We start from the raw sequence: 13,593 nt of genomic DNA on the forward strand, positions 1-13,593 counted from the left end.
GCAGTTAATCTGCTCATAGTTTTATCTCATGTAGTTTGATGGCCTCAAACTGCTAGGAGGGGCTGGCTCTGGGGACGCCATGTGTGGTGCTAACCCACAGGCAGAAAATGAATTCAGGAGTGCAAGAATCACAGTAGCTATTGCCAGAGAGGACAGAATCACCCATTCATTTCAGCTGGAAGGCACCGTGGGAGGTCTCTAGGATCAACGCTGAAGGCACACCAAGTTCCTCCGTGCTTTGTCCAACAGCATCCTGAAAGCATCGAAGAAGAGAGGCCATAAACTCTTCAAATGCTTCATTATCCTCATTGATTTTTCTCCCTGCTCTGCAGTTTTAGCTTTTAATCATTTCCTCTCATTCTTCTGCCATGAATCCCTGTAAAAAAACTGGTGCACTGTGGGTGGCCACCTTGAGTTTGGGAAGCTGCTACGAGTCTCCGCAAAAAGCCTTCCCTTCTCCAGGCTGAACAAACCTCTCCTCCCAGGTCAAGTGCTCCAGCCCCCAAGCACCTTGGGGTCTGGCCACTGAAATCACTCAGAGTAATCAACAGCATTCTTCTGCACGGGGCCCCAACTGGATGCAGGATCTAGATGTGCTCTAAGAAGCCTGAGTAGAGGGGGATAGTCAGTTCCCTCACTCTCCTGGCTTTGTTCTGGTTCAGGCAGGCCAGGATGCTGTGGCCTCCATGGCTACCAAGGAATGCTGCTGGCTCATGTTCAGTTCACTGCCCACAAAGACTCCCAGGTCCTTCTCCTCAGAGCTCCTGCCCAGCCAGGGACTCCTCACTCTGTATCACTGCAGGGTGTTGGTCTATCCGAGGGGCATTTGTCTTTCTTGAATTTCACAAAGTTCCTGACAGCCCATTCCTCCTCCCGGCTGAGGTCCCTCTGAATGGCAGCCCTCAAGTATGTGACTGTTCTGCCCATTAGGTGTCATCTCAAATGTGATGACAATTGCCTCCTTCAGGCCACAGATGAAGCTGACAGCTCAGGTGGCAGTATAGACCTCTGCACCCTCCACTTGTCAGCAACTTCCAGGTAAAGCCTGACCCATTCACAAAAATCCTCTGAGCTCGACCACCCAACCAGCTTGGTAACCACCTGGTTGTCTACCCAGCCTGTCATAATGCCTTTCTCATGTAAGAGAATATTGTGGGAGACAGCATCAAATACCTTGCTTAAAATCATGATAAGTGACCTCCACTACTCTTCGCTCCTCTGCGGTTCAGCTCTTTTAATAGAGCAGGCAATCAGGTTGGTCAGGAATTATTTCCCTTCAGGTAATCTATGTGGACTTTTTGAGTCAACTTCTTCTCCTTCACATACCCAGAAAGGTGATCTAAGATGAATCGCTCCATGACACACTCTGCTCTCAAGTGAGGTGGAATGGCCTGCACCTCGCTGGGTTGTCCTTGGGGCCTATGTTATACCTATGGATATAACATATGGTTATAAGCCTGGTTGTGAGAGTGGTCAGCCCTCTCAAAGTCCTGACACCCTCCACAAATCTCCTGGACTGCTTGCACTCTGCTGTGACAGGGTGATGCAATTCCCTGCACAAGAACCAGGCCCTGTGATCCACAGGTTTCCTCACATTCATTAAAGGAGATGCATCCACCTCCTCACCCTCATCAGGTGGTCTGAAACTCATGCGCACCCACAAGCGCTCACCCAGCCCTTTGTCCATCCCAGAGAAAAGAGCTCCATACATCTGAGCTGCCCCTTCACACAAAGGGCATCCTCCCTCCTCATCTTCCCCAACAATCTCTCCTGAAGAGCTTGTACCCTGCCACCACAGCCCTCCAGTCGTGTGGGTGATTCCACCTCATTTCAGTGATTCCAGCCATGTGGCAGCACTGTGAAAGCTTGTGCATCTCCATCTGCTCCTGTCTGTGCCCCAGGCTGAAGACATTCACATATATTTGGGCTGCAGAGCCTCAGCTATGGCACAGAGTGCACATTTATAATGGTGATGCCTGTTACCAAGAGCCAAGGACACCGTGTATGCAGTGGCCCCACTTCAGAGCAGGGACTCTGCTGTCATAGAGAGCAGGTGGCCATGCAATGGTGAAAGAGGTTCCCACTGAGAGAGCAAACCCTGCAGTGCCCAAGGTGAGGGGGAAACAGAGCTGGACAGTACACGAATGGTGGGAGAGGGGTTTGTTGTCCAAGCTGTCTCTGCAGCACTGTGGGGGCCTGTGACAGAGGTGACCTGATCTCCAGGAGGGACAAGGTGCCACTGAGAAAGTCCCTGGGCCTGGACAGCCTGGAATCAAGCTACCTTGTGGACATCATTAGCACAGTCCTTGTTGATATCATCTGGGGGTGAGAAGAAATTCAGAGGAAGGAGAGCTACAAGTTTGTAGGAGTGCAGGGGCATGAGTGGAGACCTGGGTGTGATGAGCCTCCATTAATGCAGCTTGCTTGAATGTGGACAGGATGGCCTTGGCCTGAAGGCAGCAGTGGGATTCAGGTGTTTGGGCACAGGCAGGAAATCTGAGGTGCCCTGGGACACTTGCCCAGCAACCACTCTGAAAGGACCTGGCTTTCCTGTAGGTCCCATGGGGTATCTGCTAGAAACAGGTGGTGTGCTGGACACCCCAGGTATCTGACATGGCCCTCACAGACTATTTTTTAATGTCATTGAATTACATCAACTGTTCGCAGTGTAGGGATTGGCACGTGTCTCAGCTTCCTGGTGAGTGGAGCTCTATCAGCGTTAGGCAGCTAGTGTCATTTCAGATGGCCAGGGACATTCCCCACTTGGCCACCACCTGATGCTCGAGGAGGATGTAGGTCTCATAGCTGCTCCATCAGAGCAAGCAGACACTGGCACATGTCTCAGACCACCTCTATCTCTTCACCAGGTGTTTGTGTGCGAGTAACTGACTCCCACCCTCAAATCTCTGGTGATTATAATGGGAGCACAGACAAGGAGTTTGCATGCAGACACCTCTGTTGTGCTCACTTCAGGCTGGGCAAAGAGTAATCCCACCTACTCTGTTTGTGGAGTTCATGAGATGGATCTGAATCCCACTTCATCCCAGGGGCTTCTGAACAGGCATCAGATGCCCAGATTGACTCATCTGAATCAATATCTGAACCATGGGTAAACAATGTCCCTTCTTGCCCCATTTCTAGGCGTCCTGTGTAGTTAAGAGATGGGAGTAGGGTCTTCCAGAGTGGGACATTTCCACCTCTCATAGATAACCACCCTCTGATGAAACAGACTGCAAAGCTGGAATCAGTTTCTCTCCACTGTTGAGAGACAGACCACAGGTAATTATTTTCATCTAGTTCAGTGAGCATTCCCCAGGAGCAGGGAGCACAAGGGACAGAGTAATTCAGGCCTTCAGCTGGACCACTGCTGCTGAGAGCAGCCAGGCTCCTGGGACAGAGGGAGCTCATGGCAACGTGGCAGCACTGCTGAGAGACAGCTGTGTGCAGGAGCAGCTCCCCTGTCAAGAGCAGCAGGGCTGCGGGCACTGCCTGCTGTTGCTGACATGAGCTGAGACAAGAGAGAGAGAAGTGAAAGGCAGTGTGGAGTGGGAGGACAGGGGAGAGCTCATGGTGGCAGAAGTCATCACAGCCCTTTGCATGGTAAGTCCCTGGCTGCGGGGCAAAACTACAGATGTTTCTGGAGGCGTATTCTAAACCCAGCCCATGACTGATAGGTTTTTAAAGGATGGATCTTCTGGCTTCTCCAGTGTGGAGGAGAAGGAGGTGCTTTAGAGCAGAGATTCCCTGACATAGCAGCAGAGGGACAGGGCATCCTGCAACCTTCTGCTGGGGACAGCTGCCGGGGGGTGAAGCCGGGTGTGTGCCGGGCTGTCATTCAGAGCAGTGTCCCTGCACCCCAGGGTGCCGTGTGCCTGGGCAGTGACTCTGCTGTATGTGAGGGTCAGCACTCAGCCTGCCCGGGGAGCTCCCCATGGCACTGTGGGGAGAAGCTGTGGGTGAGAGGAGGGACCCCTGCCAGGGCAGGTTCGTTCTCCCCTTGAGAGGGTGCTGTGGGGGTCAGGGCTGCTCACAGCTCCAGCTCACCCTGAGGACATTTCTGGCAGGGACTTTTCCAAAGGAAGGTCAAGGCAGGGGATGCCTGAAAGGGAAGGAGCTTTCCTGAGGCTGTGCTTTGAGTTTCCTTCTCTTTGGGTGGGATGAAACAATCGTGGATCTGTCAGGTTTAGCTGGGGGACTGAGACTGAAACAGCGACACTGAGAGAGGACACGTTCCTCTTCATCCCTTCATCCACCCCTCAGCCGACAGGCAGAGCCAGCATCACCTTTCCAGCCTCAGCAAGGTTTGTCTCACCTGCTCCTTAGTCCCTGCAAACACGGAGGGGCCCCTGGACAGTGCCCTGCCCCCGGGAGGTGTCTGCAGGGCAGAGCTGAGCACCCAGTGGGTGGGTGGGATGGGGTCTGTGAGCACTGACAGGGGAGAGACACGGGGACAGAGAAAGAGCTTCCCGCAGGGATGGCTGCAGGCAGCAGAGTCGTGGTTAAAGTGTGAGGGGAAACTCCAAACTCCCAGGCCTCCTCTGCTCTCCCAGCCAGCACAGCCCTCTGCCCTCCAGGCTGTGGGGTGCAGGGCAGGAGTCCTTTCCCCAGCAGCCAGACGTGCAGAGGAGGAGAAACTCCCGAGTGCCCCCCTGTCTCTGCCTGTGCTTCCCTCCCTCAGCAGAAGCATCCTGGTAGTCCTCTTACCCACCTGTCCATGCTCCCTTGTCCTTCCCTTTGGAAGGGGAATGAGCCAGCTCCCTCTTCAGGACACCCCATCCTTTTAGGACATTCCACTATTTCCCTCGGGGGGTGTCCAGCTGGGCTGCAGCTGCCCTCCAGAAGGGCAGAGATCCTCATTGCATCTGGGCGTTATCTAGGTGCCCCATGGAGAAGCCACTTCGATACTGAGGCCATGGAAATGCTGCTGGCAGGCTGCATGTGGGCATCTGGAATGATCCTGATGTGTTCCTGGTTAGAAGGGGGAGGGCTGAGATGTCCTTCAGATGCTCAGAGAAAGGGTGCTGGGTTGGTTCACCTGCACTTTGGAACTACATTCCTCTGCTCTCAGCATTGTTGTTTCTGTTTAGGGTAACACAAGTGCAATTGTCCTCCACCTCCAAGGTGCAAGCACAGGGCAACTGGGAACAAGATGGATGGACAGACCAGCTCTCCTCCCTCTGCACTAAAGCCATGGTGAATCCTTTTGCCTCTCAAGAACTACAGCTGGTCACTCTGAGTACAGTGGCAGTGCTGAGGATTTCTGTCTGCAAGAATACTTCTCAGCTGTGACAAGGGCATCTAAAAGAAAAGAAAAGAAAGGAAAACAACAAAAAATCCTTAAAAGACACAATGAACTCGCTTCTTTAGAACTGGGAATGAAGAAGCTGAAAGCCCCTCTACATAAGGAGTGGATTAAATCTGATTAAAAAGGTGAATATAGATGTTGAATCAGCCCTGCTCCCATGTTCACAGTGCTGTAGGTCAGGGCTGACTCCTCTGGAGCCCACGGGCAGAGGCCTCTGCTCTTCATGGCAAACACAGCCATCACAAACCAGAGCTGCACCCATGAAGCTCAGTGACAGTCGTGCTGAGATGGGGAGAGGGAATGTGTGTGTGTTTGGGGGAGTTTATGAGAAAATATTCCTCGGAGAAGTCTGTCCTAACTTGTCAATGTCTCTTCTTCCTCAGACAGTTCCCTCAGCCTGGAAGGACCAAATGTCCAACAGCAGCTCCCTCAACCAGTTCCTCCTCCTGGCATTCGTGGACACCTGGGAGCTGCAGCTCTTGCACTTCTCCCTCTTCCTGGGCATCTACCTGGCTGCCCTCCTGGGCAACGGCCTCATCATCACAGCCGTAGCCTGCGACCACCGCCTCCACACCCCCATGTACTTCTTCCTCTTCAACCTCTCCCTCCTTGACCTTGGCTCCATCTCCACTACTGTCCCCAAATCCATGGCCAATTCCCTGTGGGACACCAGGGCCATTTCCTACTCAGGATGCGCTGCACAGGTATTTCTGTTGGCCTTTTTCTTGTCAACTGAGTATTCTCTTCTCACTGTCATGGCCTATGATCGCTTCATTGCCATCTGCAGACCCCTGCACTACGGCATGCTCATGGACACCAGAGCTTGTGTCAAAATGGCAGCAGCTGCCTGGGCCAGTGGATTTCTCCATGCTCTCCTGCACACTGGGAACACATTTTCAATACCACTCTGCCAAGGCAATGCTGTGGAGCAGTTCTTTTGTGAAATCCCCCAGATCCTCAAGCTCTCCTGCTCAGACTCCTACCTCAGGGAAGCTGGGGTGCTTGTCATTGGAATATGTTTATTCTTTGGGTGTTTCATCTTCATTGTGCTGTCCTACGTGCAGATCTTCACTGCTGTGCTGAGGATCCCCTCTGAGCAGGGCCAGCACAAAGCCTTCTCCATGTGCCTCCCTCACCTGGCCGTGGTCTCCCTGTTTGTTGTCACTGCAATGTTTGTCTACCTGAAGCCTCCCTCCATCTCCTCCCCATCTCTGGATCTGGTGGCAGCTGTCCTGTACGCAGTGGTTCCTCCAACAGTGAACCCCCTCATCTACAGCATGAGGAACAAGGAGCTCAAGGACACACTGAAGAAACTCATTCAATTAGTACTGTTTCAGCAGCAATGAACTGTCCATCTCACCTCACAAGTGATTTCTAATTTATCTCAGGCAACTCTCATGCTTTGGGCATTCTCTCTGCGACAATCATGTTTGTAAATGCTTGAATTCACCCCACTTCTCCAGCAGCACAAAGCCCATCTCTCTGACCTGGAGGCCTTCCCTAAATCTGCCTGTCGCTGTGTCGGGGCTGGCCTCCCAGGTAGCATCTCCGTAATAAAAGGGGATTTCCTCAGTACAGTGCCTGAAGGTTGGGCTCTTCTTCCCCAGCTGGGGCCAAGAATGTGCTCAGGGAGTTGCACCCCAAGAGGCCCTTTGCTGTGCTTGGTTTTTGTATCAGCTGAGGGGCATGAACTCATCGGGTGATGTGCTTGGGAATGAGGGCTGGAGTCAGCTGTCACTTGTGAGTGGCCAGTGCCCCCGGGGTGGATGAGTGGCCGAGTGGTATCTGCCAGGGACTGTCTCCCATATTACAGGGCTGGCGACAGATGACCGTCCTTCTGGAAGGGAATATGGATCCACCCAGAGAGCACAGGGGATCTCCTGGGACAGCATGTGCCTGGGATGGGCAGTGAGGGGACACTCACAAACCAAGTGGAGTCACCCACAGGTAAAGGGCTAAACCAAAGAATGCACTGACTGAGGGCTCAGAAATCTCAGGAGAGGCAGAGGGGACCCAGCAGGCACAGGGAAGGGAGCCTCAAGACTGGTTCATGTCATCTAAAATGAAAAAAACATTCATTCTGCCAAATGACACGTGAACCCCTCCTGAGCCATTTGGACTGCCCTGTGTTTGCTTCAAGCATCGTCCACAGCCACAGCCCCTGGGAGGGGGTGGTCAGGCGCAATGGTGCTCGTCCAGCTGGGTCTGCCCTGACCAGCACGGCCAGTGCGGAGTCACCCTGTGGTCCCACAGCCCGCTCGCTCTGCAGAGCAGCACCGCCAGCCCGGGGCCCTGCGGGGAGCACAGGGCAGGGGTGCAGGAATGGCCGGCCAGGGCAGCAGAGACACACTCATGGGGGAAAGGCTCTCTGGGGAGCAGGGACATCCGGGGGCAGTAGGGGTGCATGTGTGTGCAGGGGAGGAACACAAAGAGAAACCCTTTCCTGTGTGCACCAGCTCGGGGCAGGCGTCTCTGTCGCTGGGGCAGCAGGATCTGCGTGAGCAGCCCGGGACCAGGACTCTGGTGCTGTCCTGGGCAGGGGCTGGGGCTGCGGTGTCAGTGCCCAGAGCTCTGCAGACCCCTGCGGTGGGCACTGCTGTGGGGCCACTGCCAGCCTGGGCTGCTCTGCTGGGTGGGCTGGGGAGAGGTCAGGGGAGGTGGGGAGAGCCGGGGAGGGTCTGGTCTGGTCTGGTCTGGTCTGGTCTGGAAAGGGCCTGGGAGAGGCAAAATGCCAGCGGGCAGCTCCTGTGTGTGAACAGGCAGTGTGGGAGCACAGAGCTGTGTGCTTGAAGGGCAAATGCAGGTCTGCTGGGAAAGGCATCAAGACATGGAGGGTGCAGAAGGTCCCAGGTTGTTCCCTGTGTTGCACGAACACACTCGGGAAGCTGCCCCAGGTCCATGGTCATGGACCAGCCCCTCACCTGGCCTCTTTCCACCACTGGCTGCTCATCCCAGCTCTGTCCTCCTGCAGCTCTCCATATCCCGACGGAGGGCATGGCCTTTGTTGTGGGCCAGAGCCTGGCAGATCTGGGAGCATGGCTGTCTGCTGACCCCCATGTGGGGCACAGCCTGGGCTGGGCAGGGGCCAAGTGCTTGGATCCCCCAGACTCTGCTGAGAGGCCTGGGGACATGGCAGGCCTCAGACAGCGCTTACCAGGAAAGCTGAGGCAGAGAAGGCATTTCATACCGCAGCCCTTTCCAGGTCCTTGGTCACTAGGTCCCCTGCCCCACTGAGCAGCAGGCCCCCATTTTCCTTCCCTGCTTTCCTTTTCCTGCGGATGCACTGGCAGGAGGCCTTCTCGTTGCCCTCCTCTTCCCTCGCTGGTTCCTGCTCTGGCTGAGCTCTGGCTTTCCTCACTCCATCCCTGCGTGCACGGACAAGGTCTTGATGCTCCCCCTGGGCAGCCCGTCCCCCTTCCACCCTCGGTGCACTTCCAGTCCGGCACCCTGAGCACTGGTGCTGCTGCCAGGGCAGAGGTGGAGGATCACCTGGAGCGGCTCCTCCGGGAGCTCCCCGGGGAAAAGCTGTGCCCAGCCCCAGCCCCAGCATGGCAGAGGGGAGCTGCCCTCTCCTGACCCACCCTGGCAGTGCCAGCCCCACCTCAGCCTGCTCCTGAAAGGCTTCAGCGCAGCCCTGGAGGGAGCTGGAGCTGCCTTGTGCCCTGGACAGTCTGGTGGCAGGAGGGTGTGACATGGGCACAGCAGCAGTGGTGCCGGGAGCAGGGAAACTGGGGTGAAGACCCCTGCCCTTGGCTGCATGGATGGGTGATGCCTTTATGGGTGGCCAGGCTCTCGGTTTGGGGGTGGATGCCAGCTTGAGGGCAGGAGAACTGGGATTTTCATGGGCTTCCAGTGCAGCTGTGACTGTGGTGGAGGCAAGTGGGCAGACCCAGGCACATGCAAGTGCAAAGCCCAGGGGTGGAAAAGGCAGTGTGGGGCTGGGGAAGGCCCTTACTCTGCTCCCCATGGGAAGGAGAGTCCCCATGTGATGCTGAGCTCCACTTTGCCCAACAGCAAGGGAGCACAGAGCAGGGTGGAAGAGGCAGATGGAGCCTCTCGGGATGCGTGAGGGAGTTTTCCAAAGCCCAGCGCTGAGCAAGGGACCTTTGGATCTTAGCCCTGATGCCCCCCCCAAGGCAGGCTCGCTCTGCCCTGCCCGAGGAGCTCTCATCCCTGTGCCAGCCGTGCTGGAGCAGAGGCCGAGGAGCTGGAGGTGCCTCAGGCCCAGCTGTGCCAACCCCGGGGAGCTGCCCTGAGCACGGGGCAGGCCGAGCCCCTCCTCGCGTGTCCCATCCTGCTGGGAGGGCAGCATGGGGATGGGGGAACAGCCTGGTCCTGCCCCGGGGCAGCGTGGGACCTTGTGCTGCAGCAGCACTGGCTGCGCCCCCTCCATGAGACCCCACCACAGCCCTGCCCACCCCTGCCCCTGCCCAGCCTGCTGCCCCCTCGCTCCCTGCCCTGGCCCCTCTCCTGGCACCGTGGGGACCAGCTCTGCAGGCAGGAGCTCCCTGGCCCCCGGCCATCCCCACCTCTCCCCACGTCGGGGATCCAGCCCCAGCCAGGCAGCAGGACGCCAGCGCAGAGGCAGAGGGGACGAGGGAGTGTGGGGCTGCCCCAGGGCTCTTGCTGCTCCCGACAACATACTCTTTGGAGCAGGAGGCCAGGTGCAAATGGTGCTGAAACACTGGCGCTGTGATACAGAAACGCTTGCTCTCGTACGTACGCCTCCTAAAACCAGACCCAAGTGACACGCACTCCCTTTTGCACCCAGCTAAGAGTCTGTGTGCAGCGTCACCTGGGTAGGGGGTCCAGATCCACGGCTCTTCTGACTCCTTTGAATTGGCTGTCGGGCAGGAGTTGCTGCTGTGGATATACAGTCACCTTTTGCACCTACAACCTTCTCTGGGCCCTGCTCGGATCCCAGCTTCCCTTGCCAAGGCTTTCCGGACTGTAGCGAGGGGGCAGGTCCGAGGCAGAGATGGGGAGTCAGGTCAGCAGGACGGGAGCAGGGTCAGGTCAGGACCTGAGAGGTGCAGGGCCAGGCACAGGCATGTCCACAGCGTAGCTCAGGCCAGGCCCCAGGACAAGGGCAGCAGCTCCCCGGCAGAGGGGAGGAGGCCCCGCAATGAGGCCGGTCACTCTCTGTCTCCCCTGCTCTTGTGCCCAGCAGATCCCCCTCCCTGTCTGCCTGCAGCCCCTCCATGCCCACCCCGCTGCCCTAGGACAGCACGAGAGCCCTGGCCCTGCAGACCCCCAGCATCTCCTGTTACCCCAGGGACAGAGCTGCCTGCCCCGAGATGGTGCACAGAGAAACCTGTTTCTTGTTCTCCTTTTCTCTCTGTGAATGCTGCCCTGCTTTTCTCCTGGGACATCCCTGCTCCCCAGGGAGCCTTTCCCCAGCTGAGTGCATCGGTGCTGGCCTGGCCGGCTGTTCCTGCACCCCTCCCCTGTATTTCCTGCAGGAGCCTAGGCTGGTGGTGCTGCTCTGCAGAGCAAGCAGGCTGTGGGGTAACGGGGTGACTCCTGACTGCACGCTGGCCATGCTGGTCAGGGTGGAAAGCAGACCCAGCCAAACAGGAATCACCACCACTGGTACTGCTGGCTCAGGTCTGTGCACATGGACGGTGCTCAGAGTGACCCAGGGCGTTTGCAATGGCAGGAGATGTGTTTGGGTGTGCACTAGCTCCAGCCTGTGGTGTTTCACTGCGGGTGCAGGAATCACTCTCCAGTGCCCCTTCCCTGGGCCTCCTGCGTCCCCACTGCCTCTCTGGGGATTGCAGAGTCCTTGTTCCCCTATTCATGCCTGGGTTTAGTGCTTTACCCTCTGGTTACTCCACCAGGGACTGTCCCTCATTTTGTGAGGCCCCACTCACTGCCCACCCCCAGGCACACGCTGTCTCTGGAGATCCCCTGAGCTCTCCTCATGCCTCAGGTTCCCCTCCAGAAGGATGGGCATCTCTCATCAGCATTGTCAGCTGTGCCACAGCACTGGGCAGGCAATTCAGAGACCATTCCCCATCTCCACCGGTATTGGTCACCAAGAGAGGAGTCCCAAATCCAGCCCTAGATTACACTGGGACTCTGAGCTCCTCTGCCAGAGCTCATGCAGTTCACAAGCAGAACAGCAGGCCCTGTTGTGTTGCAATATCTTGGAGCGTATTTTTCATCCAAGCTTCTGAAGAAAATCCAGACCTCAAGGCACATCATTGAGGAGGTCCCCTTCGCTTACAGAAATATTACTCTGGAGGCCAGGGCTGGCATAAAGGTGCCCAATGCCTGGTCCTGCCGGTGCTCACAGGAATGCACAAGGAAGCACAATCCTATCACCACCACGTTAGGAGAGCACTTAGGCCATATACAAACATCAGAGCACAGCAGGACAGTGTGGAAATGAGAAAAACTGCCCTGAAAAGTGAATGTCCTGTTGTTGGTGGTGGATGTGTCTCCAGGAAAGCTGCAGACCCCACGCAAGGCTGCAGCCAGGAAATGCCTGCTGCGGTAGTGGTGGGATGGTCCTGAGGAGCCGAGGGTCTGTCTCTATGGCCTGCATCCAGACTCTCTTCCCCTCCACTTGCACTCCATTTTGACTGTTGTAGCACTGGAGAGGGAAGGAACGAGGCCACGGTGACAGCCAACTGCCACCCTCGCAGGACAGGGATGTGAGATCACACCTTGACTGTGGCCAGGGGAGCTGAGCTCTCCTAATGGACATGGCACCCATGGTCTCAACCTGTCTGTACTCGTCTGAGCCTAACTCTGTCCCCTGAGCTCCCCTGGTGTCAGTGTCGAGAGAGATATACAAAGGGAAACTCTGCTCCTTGCACTGGGGGCACCTGAGGGAGCTCGGACTAGCGGGCTCCGAGGTTCCCCCATCTCTGCTGATGAAGGGGGACGCCTGGCTTCCTGCTTCAGCACAGTCTCTGGGTCAGATAAAAAAGAAGGATCACTGAAGAGAAGTAGGATGATGTCCCGATCCAATATCGGGAGGGTTTCGTCCCGATCCCAAGGACGAGATTAAGACGCTAAAACCGGTCAAATATCGTACAACCTTTTAACTTTATTTTCCACAGAGTGGGGAATAAAGATGGGGAAAGGCAAAGGGGAGGAGAGAGAGAGAGAAAGAGAGAGAGAGAAAAGGGGGGGAGAGAAAGAGATATCACCACCCGTGGATCCAGCGGCGTCCCGTTGGTCCTCTTCACCCTGGGTGTAAATTTTAGCGATGCGCGTGCAGTAATTACAACTCGAGCAGGGTCCGACCCTAGGTTCCTGCTGAAAAGTTTGGAGCCAAATCAAGGCAAATTAAATAAATAAATTGTAATGACACGCGTGCAGTAGTTACAGCTCGAGTTGGGTGCCTCCGAAGAGGGACCCTGAACAAAGAAATCCCTGGGCAATTATAGCTTTTTCAAATTAAGTTTCCCACCCCTCACGCGGTAGTTCAGACCAATAGTAATTTTTGGGTCTGGGGTCTCCTGCTCCCTATTGGGTCTCATCGTTGTTCCCAGGCAGGCTGCTTTTCTCCCTTATCTTTACTGTTGCGGTTTCTGCTGACAAATGTGTTGATTCCTCGGGTTCTGCCCTTCTTTCTCAGGGCCCTGACAAACAGGTGTTGTTCCAGCAATTAGCACTGCCCCAGCAGTGACAGTAGGTGTTATCTTCCAAGGTCCTGACGAGGAGGATATAATCCAGACCCCCCCTAATTAACACTGTTTCAGCAGTGAGGGGAGGCTTTGTTTCCCAGGGTCCTGGCGCCCAAGCAGGCCTTATTGCAAAGCCTTGACATCCTCCCTCCCGGAGTGTGACGCATAGGAATGCAAACTGCTTGTAACTCCCTTATCTTTCCAGTCTGCACCAGCTCTGGGGCCCTTTCTCACTGAACTAGGGAGTGCGGCTAAGCAAGTTTTATAAAAGTTGTGTTAAGCAGCAGTAATTTGCAGTCCAGGTCCCAAAGTCTCTGCCCGATCGTGCCCTGGTTCAGCGCAGGCTCGGTGTGTCCCGAATGGTCGCAGGGAGACCATTTCGGGGGTCGCAGCAGCTCAGTCCTGTTTCCGCTGGGAACAGGTGGCTTGTTTGGGGTTATGGTTTGCTTGCACCTTATGTACCAAGAAATGTTTAAGGCAAAAGTTCACTCATCTGTCTGCCACAGATGACCTAAACATTTCCTTTTAATATGAGTAGAACACGAAAAGTAAGTAAGAAATAAATGAATAATACATATTCTTGATGCCAAATACCCTGGGAATGGCAAGGTGATGCCCATGGGATGGTTATTGATGCTGATATTGTAC

The 13,593-nt window shown here is 55.7% G+C and overlaps 1 protein-coding gene across 1 annotated transcript; it reads left to right on the plus strand.

Moving 5' to 3' along the window:
• The first annotated feature begins 5,715 nt into the window (after nucleotides 1-5,715).
• On the plus strand, nucleotides 5,716-6,651 carry LOC135325856 (olfactory receptor 14C36-like). Its single transcript, XM_064503823.1, has one exon. It carries the CDS (start codon nucleotides 5,716-5,718, stop codon nucleotides 6,649-6,651), a length of 936 nt encoding a protein of 311 aa, XP_064359893.1.
• The last annotated feature ends 6,942 nt before the right edge of the window (nucleotides 6,652-13,593 follow it).

This window comes from Dromaius novaehollandiae, unplaced genomic scaffold, assembly GCF_036370855.1.
Source record: "Dromaius novaehollandiae isolate bDroNov1 unplaced genomic scaffold, bDroNov1.hap1 HAP1_SCAFFOLD_30, whole genome shotgun sequence".
In the NCBI taxonomy this organism is placed as follows: domain Eukaryota; kingdom Metazoa; phylum Chordata; class Aves; order Casuariiformes; family Dromaiidae; genus Dromaius; species Dromaius novaehollandiae.